This window comes from Corvus cornix, chromosome 6, assembly GCF_000738735.6.
Source record: "Corvus cornix cornix isolate S_Up_H32 chromosome 6, ASM73873v5, whole genome shotgun sequence".
Taxonomy (NCBI): domain Eukaryota; kingdom Metazoa; phylum Chordata; class Aves; order Passeriformes; family Corvidae; genus Corvus; species Corvus cornix.
This window is the reverse complement of record NC_046336.1, coordinates 12481114-12493763: the sequence shown is the minus strand read 5'-3', so window position 1 is coordinate 12493763 and position 12650 is coordinate 12481114. Positions and strand designations below refer to the sequence as shown.

Sequence of the window (12650 nt, the reverse complement as noted above, 5' to 3'; positions counted from 1 at the left end):
TACAGCATATTACTGTAATACTTCACTTGTCCCACTTCTTCATTATCATTTCCAATTAATTTATTATAATTGTAATCATATTCTAACACTGCACTCTTTAAAGCCCCTGCAGTAAGTATTTTTGCTTGTATGCAAGCTATAAATAGCAAATAATGGTCAGATAATAAAAGCCCACATGGAGAGGAAAGGACAACTCTGAGACATAAGAAAATAAACAGGTAATTTCATATGTTAATTTCCAGTTTGAGTGGAAAAAGGGGAAATGGTACTTACCAGTCATGACACTTTTTATCTGCAAAAGGCTTTCCAACCTAATTACATTCTCACAACTCCTAGTAAAACGATCTGCAACTATTATCTCTGTTCTACCATGGAAGAAGTCACTGGACAGCAGCTTACCCCAGAGGGGTCCAGATTTCCAGTTTTCTGCTCAGACCACATTCCATTTCTTTTTCTGCCTCACACCCTGTCACTCAACTTCTCTGAATGCACTGACTTTGCCTGCTCAACTGGAGCACTGTGGTCTTCCAGCCTGGGAAGCACCAGGATTTTATGTCCCTGGTACTGCTTTAGGATGCTTGAAACATCCACTTTTTTTTCCTTCCATCACACTAAGCATCATTTTGTGGGTAACAACACATTTGCTCTGTGTTTGTAGGAACAAGCAACATTTGAGTAAAATGAACAGTGAGGACAGTGCTGAAGTTCTCCTTCTGTCAGGATGAAAATTAACAACAAACTTCATGCTCCACACCAGCCCCACTGGGATCACCTGGGTCCTTGGGAAGTACAGCCACTTCCTTTGCTAAAGGCACAGAAGTTGTTTTTCTGTTACTGAAGCGAAACCCACAACTTTTTCTTTTCTTTTTTAAATTTTTTTTAAGCATTTATTCTTGAACAAGTGTTTTTCATGCACTCCTTAAAAGCACTGCCACAAGACTGTCAGAGATGTGAAACATAAACAGAAAGCACGTGCCTGCAGTGATATCCAGCACAGATTAACAACGATATACTTCATGACTTAAAAAGTGGCAAGAACTTTAAACAGATGTATAAATAAGGTGTTGAACAACTAAACCTTTTATATGTAATGACTTCCTTGTGGATAAAAGAACACAAGGAACTGATCTAAATATAAACTGCAATTACCTGCCACAATCTCCAAAACTGCTCCTTGCAATTGAACCATGAACCTATGGAAACCTTCCTGCCCTTCACTTAGCCTCTGACCCCAGCTCTGACCTTCACACTGTCCCCAGCCACATTACTCATCTCTCATTCCTTCTCAGTACACAGTAACCAGATGACCATAGCTGACATACTGCATTAACCTATTATTAGGTGACCCTGACACTCTACCTCACATTTTCTCAGTTCATATACACAACAACTCTAAACTGAAATATTACTGGTGATAGGAACTTTTTATCCATAGCCTTGGAAGTGGTAATGAGAAAGAAGACAGGATTGTACATGACATCTTCAGTTACAGCCCATGTGACACTATAACCTAGGAAAGTGGAAGTGAGCTTTTTATCTTTTCCTTCCTTAAAATACATAACATGAAAGTCTGACTATAAGGAAAATTGTAGTTTTATTTCCTCTCATCAAAAGTCTCAGGGAACTTGCCTGTTGAGTATCTAAAGATGGATAAGTCATGCAAATAATTTTATGAAACCAAAAGATCTTATGCAACCTCCCAAAGCTTATCTGTCATAAAGAATGGACAAAGCTTTCCAAATTAATTCATTCAGCTGACACAAGGCACTCCCCGTGCCATACCTCTTCTTGAAATGAGTCACTGATGTGGCTAACCCAGGAAGGGGAAAGAAGAAAACCTATTCAAAAATGACCCTCCCAGGACACAGGAGAACCTGCGGGCCAAAGGTGTAGCCTGCTACAAAGGACAAAAGAAATCACCCTGTTACTCAAAGCCAGGCATGCACAAGAGGCATTGTCAAAACACGGTGGAATCTAAGGAAGCAATTAGACTTATTAAGCTTTGGTTTTCTTCACACCCACAATCACTTGAAACTGTACTACAGTAACATGGCTTGTGACGAAATACAGCTTGCAGATAACAAATTTAAGGGAAATACCTAAAATAAAAGTGCAACGAATAGTGAAAGATACATTTACTAATAGATGAAGCACCTGTTAACTGGAGTAGCCCAATCAGCTTTTTGCTGGTTTTTGCTCAGCAAGAAGCAATATTCCAAACTAAGTCAGTATTCAAAACAATTAAGATACTCACCAGCAAGTGTATAGTCCATATCAAAACCAAAGCACTTTATCTTTTCCATGGCTAAACTTCTGTTTACAAAGACCCTGAAAAGAGAGAAGAAATATCACCACAGGTACGAGCACTTTCAAAATACTCACATTTTAGAACAAACACGTTCTGCCACTGTCAGGATGTCTGGCTTTCATGGATCAAGATCAGCAAATATACCTGAAAACAGAGGCAAGTCTCATTTTCTGCAAGTTCTCCTGAAGCAAAGCCATGACTTTGCAGAGTTATTCTAATTATTGGTATGCTGTCCAAAGACATACACGCATGCATGCACACACACACACGGCCTTGCATGTGACCTGCAAAAATTCCTAAGAATAGAAGTGCAAAATCTCCTGAAGCAGAATTCAGACCTCAAAGGACATGAAACTGGAAGCAGTAGATACAAAGCAATATAATTTGCTTGATTAAAACAAATTATTACTAAGAAGTAACAAGGAAAATAAAATACAATAATATTTCTGTGAATAAATTCACAGCACTTGACTCCTCTTTGGAACTATATCTGGAAATTCAAAGCAAACCCAAACAGATCCATTTTCACATTTTCACCAACACCGTTAAAAACATTTAATAAAGCTCTGAAAAAGAGCAACTGAGAAAAATTTTCATACACAATACATGCCATTTCTATTGTGAAATTTTTTCTTTTTATTTATAACTCCTCTGAAACTTGCCAACTGCTATTTTGAAAATTCCACTTTTACCATTAATGCTGATTACAAAGAGAATTTAGGCTGAATACTTCCAGGCCCTTTTAGATGACAACATTAATACATGATATCAAATTTAGTTCCAGTAAATAACACGGTAAAGAAATAGGTCAGAGAATACAACCAAAGCTTTTCTTGCTTCCTGTTCCAACTACGACAGTAACTAAGCTGCTTATGTTTCCCCAGAACTTTAAAGCATAAAGCAGATCTGCAATTCAACAGGACTTCTCTTCACTGACTGCCTTATCTGAACTTTAAAAATGAGAGTCAGAACTTGTCTGTGGGAGGGAAGCCGAGCTTTTCAACACCCATCTCAGACCGAAATCCCATGCACTGCTTGTGCTGTGATGCCAAGACAAAACTCTCCCGTATGAGGAAAGTCCCACAGCCTTCCCTTGTACTCTGATTTCAGCATGTGAAAATTCTCCAAACATTCAATAAGCACACTGCCCTCAGCACAGTGATTATCCTCCTAGGACACGGAATCGGCAGTGCTGCTGGGTCGGAGGCGCGGCACAGGGACAGCGAGACACAATGGAGACGGCAAGTGCAGAGCCGAGCTCTCGTACACTCGGAAAGGCTGGAAGGAGCCACGGGGAGATCCCGCTCCGCACGCACATTCCGGGCAGGTGGCCGGCATAACGCGCCCGTTCCACCAGCCCTGTCAATCCGCCACAGCCCGGATTCTAACAGCAAACTGCTCACACCAGGCTGCTGTGCAGTCCTCTTACCTCATCTCTCACCGACGTGCTCCTTGTTCAGTTCCCAGCAGTCTGATTCATCTACTTGTCTGAATCACATTACAGAATTCCTTTAAAGCTTCCCTGGTACCCATGCAATTTTGCTTGGATCTGATTTGACTTCAGAAGATCATTATGTCTGAACCAAGCCTTAACGTAGGGTATATCTTCTTGGACAGTGTTCTAGAAAACACATCTGTGGCTAATTTAACCAGTCACTGGATATTGTTGTTGTTCCACACAAATCCACTTGGAATACAGTTTCTCTGGCAGTAGTATCCTTTCCCCCTAACCTTGCACACTCTCTCTGGGAGTCACTGTTTCCTGGCAAGGTGCCTGCCTTTGACAATGGGGCTTGTCACTAAGGGGCCTTGAAGGTTGTAGATGACGCTCCTTTCTGATAGATTTATGTATTACCTAAAGAAGACAAAGTGATGGGATGGACACTGGAAACTGGTAAAGAAATGCCTTTTGGAAATATGAGATGGGCTCGTAACTCACTAAAATTCTCTCCTGAAATAGCCAGCTTTTGAGTAGGTGGAGCAAATTATCCAAAACTGCAGTTTAAATCTGTGTTTGTCTTCTAACATCGAGACAGCTCTGATTTACAAGAGACCAGTGTGAAGCGCTATTTAGTACTAAATACAGTCTGATATTTTGTATAATGCATATGATTACGTTCTGCTGCTGCTGCCAGGAAACATTATTTATTAGCTAATTCAAGCACATATTTGATTTCTGATCTTATGTTTGTGCAGCTTGTTTCTGAGAAAGCAGAGCTTTAAGAAGGAATAACATACCTCCAGGAGACACTAGCAACACTTTCTGTCTAACCTGCAGAGTCCAGTTCTGCTCTTGTATTTAGGCTTAATCCCTGCAGCAGTTTTCTGACTGTCTGAAGAGGATAGGAGTAAGAAGGGAAATTTAAAGAAGATCATTTCAGAACTGCAACATTTGGTAAATTTCCCAAACGAGGACAAAACCCCCAAATACTAAGACACAGCGGAATGCACTTATAAACAGGGTAATAAGACAGTGCCTGTGAGAGGCAGAAACAATGGAGCTGTGACCCAAGAGATCTGTTCCAGTCCAGCCGGCCTGTATCTAGACGATGATGACACCGAACTGACCAAAAACTGTGGAAAGATCTCTAAACCTCTGACAGATTGTCATCCCTTGCTTTTGTAGTATTTACAAACTGAACCCAAAACCAACATCCCTTGATACTGGAGATCTGGAAAAGTTTTCTAAACAACAAAACAAATAGCACCCATAAGTATATTTTTGTTCCAAAGTAAGTCTTTCGACTGAAACATGAAAATTACCATAGCAGCACCCTTTGGTAACAGCCGGTGAAGATGTCTCTTTCTCCACCAATTTGCACTTATTGCCTGTGACCTACAAACTGCACTGGCAGGGTCTAATCACACCCCAACCTGGCAGATTTCAAGGCATCCTACCAACTGATCTGATGTGGTAATTACTTCACCCACCAGTGCTGCAGTGAGACAGAGCAAATATTTTAAAAAGCTAAAGAAGGCTATTACACAACATATTCAGGACAGGAAATGAGAACACTTTAATCAATTCAAACTTGCATATGCCTTAGCAGATTAAATGCAGACTAAAGAGTGGCAAAAAAAAAAAAAAAAAAAAAAAGAACCAATTTCACTCCTCTTGTGAAGGCCCAGGGAGATATTGGTTTATTTTGTAGGCACTCAGGACCTCAACTTTAAATCCTGATATAGAAATCTCCCATGAACAGTCTCCCCTAGACACAAGGGAGTAAGTAGGTACTTACAAATATTTACTCCCAGAAACTGACCAGCTTAATTCAGGGTTTTATTCAACGTAGTAAATATCTGCAGTGTCCTAGAAACTGAAATTAAAAGCGGGAGATTAAATCTCTAGGACAGTTTCTAAGAGCCAGGTGCTTCCCAGAAGCTGCAGACTTAGCCCATTTCAAAGCTGTTCTTAAATTGTAATTGAAGGTACACTCAGCCTGACTACAAGAATACTGACCAAATCATAGAACCTCAGAATAGTCTGGGTTAGAATGAACCTTAAAGATCATCACATTCCAAGCCCCTGCCATGGGCAGGGGATACCTTTCACCAGATCAGGTTGCTCCAAGCCCCAGCCAACCTGACATTGTGTTTGTTAGCTACAAACACAAAAAGGTAACATCTCCTCAGAAGAAATGCTACAGAGAAATGACAAGAGTTGTTTTAATGACTATAAAGCAAGAGCAACCTGAGGGCCCTAAGAACCTCAACCACCTGAGGGAAAAGATCCTCTGGTCTTGAAAGAAAAGGATGAAACAACAAGTTTTTTACAGCTCATCCAGATGAACAAAAATCAAAGAAGCTTCCAGACTACAAACAGTAGAAACAATGTCAGAATAAGAGGAAAACTACAATGATCTAACATTTTTAAGCAAGCAAGTTTTAATGTAGAATAATTTCTCCACTTGCCAGAATCAGAAGAAATCACACTCTCCCTTCCCCTGAATTTGGTTTTTTCCATTCAGAAAATAGTCACTTTAACTGGGAGCACTGGAGTTAAAATTTAAGCTGATCTAAAAACCCAACAGCACTGGGCAGTAAGACAAAACAAACTGTAGGCACAGCAGGAGAACACCCTCTGCATTCCTCGTGCTGAGAGGCAGAGGTGGGTATTGCCTAAACCCAGCTCCACACCTGCATGCACCCAGAGCATCTCCCTAAACAGGACACTGCCTTTCTACTGCCTTCATCCTTTCCTCCTGATGAAAACCCAAGCTTTACATTTCCGCTCTGAGGAATATCCCCGTGAGTCTCCTGCATTTTGGACTCCCTGTGCAGTGTGGCTGAAGCAACACAAGGTGTGGAGCATGTGGGGAAGGCAGCTGAGGGACCATATTCCAGCTCCATGGGCTCCCTGAGCACAGCTGGGATTGGGGGAGCAGCACCTGGACTTGGGGTGGCTTAGCCTGGCACAGATCCCCACCTTTGGAAGACTGGACTTGAAGAGCTGTTTTATGGAAACCTTGAAGCATGCTTCCTCTCAAATGAGCTCCTCCTCAAAAATTAAACCCTGCAGCTTGGCCTCAGCAGACAGCTCTCAATGATGACAGTGTTTATTTTCTTTTTGAGCTCTATGAATTGTGCAGGGTAAGAGAAAAATGTGTTGTATTGCAAGGAAGAAGGAACTGCTGAGCATGCATAAGGAGAGTCACAGACCCCTGATAGCCTCAACTCTGCAATTCATAGTCCTTTATATTTCCACAAGAGAACTGATCTTGGTTTTGTTACTGTTCTTGTCAATCAATTCTGAAGCAGGAACCTAAATCCCAACTCTTCTCAAGTAACACTGGAGAGGAGCAAACACAGAGAGGGAGAAATGTTTTTATTTTATTTTATTTGTGCAAAATCTCTAAATAATTGTGTGCCCTGAATGAAATTTGTGTGTATAAGAGTCTTGTAGTTTGACCAACAAAATAAACAAAATGCACAGAACCTTACAATTAAGGAGGAACTTGGCACATGGCTCACAATTCCTCATAGTGAGAAAATGAAAATGAACAATGTGAGGCAAGGTTTCTGGAACAGAGCACTTTATAATAATTTTCCAAATGTTTCTAGAAATGCCTTGCAGCAATTAGCATTTTTCTGGGCAGTATGTTTCACTGGAAACTAAATAAATACAAAGAAAATTGCAACAGAGCTGAGCAGAACAGCAAATACAGTGGGAGCTGGCTAAGCATGATCTACACGTGTGTTTAAAAAAGCCTGTGGTGGACAGTTGGGCTTGAGCCAACCACAAAACGGGGACTAACTAGCCAGAAGGCCCAGATTCCTGCTTACTCAGGGTTTAGGAACTCTGGTTAATCTTCACTTCATGGACAATTTCCATTTTTTAATACGCTAGAGAGTTAAAAAGAAATAATGGGAACTAAATGGATTAGCTTTTAATAGTCTCCCATGCCCAAGTTCCCTGTGGCCTCTTTAAAAAGGCAAATAATGAAATAAACCCCCCTCTACTGTTACAACAACTCGATGTTCTCAGTATGACCAGCTAGTCCCCAGATGTGGTCTGCCTGGGGACTTGTGTCACCGCATGACATCACAGTTCTGGTCACAGGTGACTTCCACCAGCAGCAGTGAACTCCCCCACTGACCATATTCATCTGGCACAAAGCATGTGAGCAATCGAAAGAAGTTACTACCATATTATCAAAATGTCTCATCTTTGGGTGCTGGATGTTTTGGTAGCTGCCTTAGAGAAGAAATAAACTGCTTTAAATTTTTAAAACCAATTAAATAGTTCTTTTGCTAAGTCTGGCCTCTTTAGGCAGGTATTGACCATTCCATATATTATTTTTCATCATATCATTTTGGTCTTATTTTTTAATTCTAGATTTTCAGAGTTATATTTTATTCCTTCTTCAACCAAAGATGAATATTCTGAATATTTGTAATCGTATTTAGAGACAGTATTTGGTCTTGAGATAACTTTAGGGGATGAAACAGTATCAGACTGGAAATAAAAGACGGGCATAAAAATTCCCTGGCCACTTCTAGTAACATTTCCAGCACAAAGCCCAACAATTTCACAAGTCTAACTGTACTTGCACAATTATAGTGACATAAAACTGGAAAATCCAGTAATGACTGGAACTTCAAAGCATGATGAGGCTGTATCCAAAAACACAACCAAGAGCACTTCCCCCTGAAATTCAGCAGGAATCCGATGCAAAGAGATAGCCTTGGCCATTTCTGTTTTCATTGTTTGGGTTTTCTTCCCAGGCAACAGCAAAGTGCCAAGAAGCTCACATATGGATTCCATCCCAAAATAACACTCGTCGGCTCCCTGAAACTATTAAAGCTAAGGCTCATGGGACATTTACAATGCAATTTCTTTATTATTAATTTGGCAAGTGTAGTGCTTTTTAGTACGCTCACCCATTCTGCAGACTCGACACTCCCTCTCCCTCCTCCAATGTCTAAAGCACTAAAACAAACCAGAGAGAGCCACACGCGGCCCTCTGTCACACACATGCCACCACACAGGTCCAGGGAGGCTGCTCGGACACACGAGGACAGACCACGGCCAACAGAGCCTCCAGAGCCACCCAGTACATGGAAACACCACACATCACCTGTCCAAATGTGTCTGAGGAAAAGAGCACTTTCAGACTGGTACAGATTTGTTCTAATTTTCCACCACAATGAACTGACCATTTTGAAGCGACTTTAAATATAGCCACCCAAACAGATGAACAGTTTCTAGTCTCACAGCCTTGTTTATACAACACTTCCACCTGTTTGCAATCACTGATGATCCAGTAACAATAAAGCAAAGAAACAAGATTAGCAGTGAATAGCCCAAAGTCTACAAATTTGAACAAGCTAAAGTACATCTTTAATCCATGAAATCAAAACAACCAATTGGCAATCCTTTTGCTTTGTCATTATTAAAGTATATACAATTTTTTAATCCAGGATCTCAGTGTAAAGTAACAGCTAAAATCACTTATATCACCACCATAAGGTGCTCTGAAAGCAAACCGAAGTACAAAGCTATGAAGCAACTTATTCAATACTCTATCAGCAGTCAGCAGGAGAATTAGGATTAGGAATCATGATGCCACATGCCCTGCACTAGCCAGTAAACAAGAGAGCAAGAAAAAAGCCCAACAATTAAAACAACAACAGAAACCCCACATTCAGGATGAGAAGTCTCAAATTATTCTGATGCAAAATGGTAGAAGCATCCCAAAGCCAGTATGTTTAACAAAAAGGCCATTTCAGCCTTACTGCTCCGTTAAGCCAAAACCACAGATAAATAAATATAAGTGCAAATACCTGTTTCCGGGATCTTGGTAACTGTCAGTAACAAGAGTGGATTGAACACCAACTTTTTCCATTATTTGCTTTAACTAGATGTGGTTGCTATTTAAACCCTAAAGAGCTATGTGAGATAATCCAGAGGGTGCCTAGAAGTGCTCACTCCAAGTTAAAAAATAGACACTAGGGCAATTTGGTGGCTCAGAGTCAACCTAGTTCTTGCCTAATTACAATCACATTAAATGACAGTACTCCTCCAGAACAAATGATCTAGTGATTATCCTCTACCCGGAAAAGTCAACAAGCAGCACACGAGGGAGGTGGCCTCACAACCACACACACCAAGGAAAGCCTCCCAAGAACTACACAGCCATTTTATCTCCAAATTAAAATGTGTGCTGCCAACAGCATAGTAATGCAGGATCCTCTTACCAGTGACCTCTGCTAGAGAATGAGTAACATGTAGCTTGTATATTAATTCATCTTCAGACCTCACCTCCGACAGGTGCCAGCAGTGTTGAGCAACAAGGTCTGACAGCAACACCAGCTAACAAAGAGCTTCCATTAAAGCTGTCAGAAATACCCTGAAGATAAAACCCCACCACTTCTCCAACCCAACAGATTTTTCTGATTCTATAGCTATAAAAATTTGATTCTGAACATTCTTGCCCATGTCTTGCCCATGGCAAGACAATCCAGATATGATTACGATATAGTCATCATACTCTGAGTCAGTATGCACTACACCAGTTAAACCAGTCTCAACTGGGACTTCTGCCAACAATTATTATATGTTGAACATCCATCCATCAATTACGATACAATTAGAAGTGCAGCACCTGAAAAAACACATTCTAAGTAAGAATGACTGCAGTAAATTATGACTATTAGAATGGCATCTTCAGAGATAATTTTAAAAAATGTATTTTAAAGTTTCATGGCCACAAGAACATTTATATATCTTTTTTAAGGTAAACTATTCTGCTTTTGGAAACTTTTCCCCTTATTTCATCTGAATTCATTTACAATTCAAGCATATCCAATCTGGTGTACCTCATGAGAACGAGAATGTTAAATTGATTGGTCTAGGTATCTCCACTGGTATTTCAGTAAGCATGAAGCAAACAAACAGTGAAACAAGTTTTTTAGATTTCACACTTCAGAAAACTAGGCATTACTAGCAGCATTTAGAAAATCCCAAGGAATGACTTTGAGCTCAACTAGGCTTTCAACATAGGTTATAAAAACTAGTCCCACTTACGCTCATCTGTAAATGTGGTGCAGCTGCCAAGCTGATCCAGCCTTTCAGATTGGACCCATAAAATAGCTTTGGCTGGCTTTAAGGTAACAAAAAAGTAAAAGGTTTAAATTCAGGGCTCTTACTGGTTTTGTTTCTAAGTCACTTTAGATTCATGTTTTCAAGGATTTTTCATTTAGTCGCTGGAGTAAGAAAAAAAAAGAGAAAAAAAGACTGAAAGAAAACAAAGAGAAGAAAAATAAGAAAGAAAATAACCTTGACAATCAGACCTTGTATTTTCTATTTCTCTTTTTCACAAAATTTGCAGTGCTTCAGCAATATCCAAGAGTCAGAGCATACCTGGACCCTAGTGAAACAAATTTACATCCTACAGCTCATGGCAGTGACCAGCACACATATTCTGCACCTGAAGCATTAATAAAACACTAAAAAATATAATATCAAACACCAAGGGGAAATAACTTCAGTCATACTCTATCGTGTTAAGTTTGCACTTTTTAAAGTAACATCACATCTGTTAACACTGTGACCACGAAAAGCACCAGAAATAGAAATCTGACAACACTGCCTCTGGAACGAGGTTGTTTCAGATTCTCACAATACTGGATTATCAAAATAACTCCCATGAAACTGGTATACCAAAGCCATTAATAGCACAGATTTATACTACAGTCTTGGCATCAGGTTCTCTCATTCTCTCCCATTCCCTCCCTCTCTCTCTCTCCTTGAAAGAGGATAGCAATTCCAAAACAAAAATGTGCCTCCCCTTAATGTATTTCCTATGTTGTGCTTTCCATGAAAATCTGAGATGGTAGCAGCATTTCTGCTCAGTACGTTTTGTATAAGACATTTCTAGATTCTAAAAACAGGTACTTAAACTTTACCAGACTTATTTTGGACTACCAGATCCCAGCTCCTAGTGGGAAACCCCCCTTTATATGACTGCACTCTCCTCTTCCATAAGGAAATTCTTTCTGAAAGTAAGGATTTCTTACACAAGTAAGGGTAAACATGATGAGAACTTGAATGTATGAGCTCTTAAAGACAAGCACGACTTCCTTTGGATCCTGTACAACATCTAGCAAACTGTCAGCACTTAACCATAACAAATGTTAAGGAAATACTTAGAAAAAAAATATAAGCATTACTCTGACTTGATTTCCATCAGCCTGAATCAGGATTAACACAGCTGAAGTTTTAAGTAAATTTATGACACAAAGGTAAACCTGTCAATGACTGCAACAAGGTGAAGATTTTTGAAGGGAATGGTATAAAATCCCTCTCTTTTTACATGCTATATATAGTTGCATTCATTAAATGCTTCCATATCTGACAAACCAGCTGACAGAGAGATTCAAATAATGCCACCACTTAAGACATGTTGCTCAAACATATTCATTGGAAATTGGAAAGCTTTGGAAACACATCACAGGATCCATGACTTAGCCCTGGACACTGCAACTTGGACAACCTGGCCTATCATATGATGCACTAAGGCGTTTTTCTCAAATTAGATTCCATTTGGAGAATCAAAAGATATCTAACACTTCCAAAGCACTTCCCCAGAAATACCACCAATGTGAATCACAAATGCAACGTGGCATTTAAGCATGAGGTTGAGAAACTTGACTTCTTTTTCTGTTTCTACATCAGACATACATTTCCCCTTCTGCTGAATATCCTCTGATCATCACACTGTATGACTTCTCAAAATAACCAAGCTAAACTTTGAAGATACACCTCCCACAAACGGAATACTGACAATTACTAGATGCTGTTGTTTTTAACTCTGTAACAGTCCAGACATCTGGTAAGGAT

At 39.9% G+C, this 12650-nt stretch overlaps 1 protein-coding gene across 7 annotated transcripts in view; it reads right to left on the bottom strand.

The window, feature by feature from the left end:
• The window catches only part of NT5C2 (5'-nucleotidase, cytosolic II), a 60885-nt gene that overhangs the window by 28664 nt on the left and 19571 nt on the right, over positions 1-12650 (bottom strand). For 4 of the 7 annotated variants that reach the window (XM_039553925.1, XM_019292332.3, XM_019292323.3 and 1 more), the window contains exon 3: positions 2255-2328. In XM_039553925.1, coding sequence (XP_039409859.1) covers positions 2255-2328 — 74 coding nt within the window. Of the gene's footprint in view, positions 1-2254; positions 2329-2452; positions 2534-3737; positions 3890-9592; positions 9676-12650 lie in introns of those variants that run through there. The other 3 variants (XM_019292337.3, XM_019292341.3, XM_019292338.3) reach the window with 3 other exon arrangements.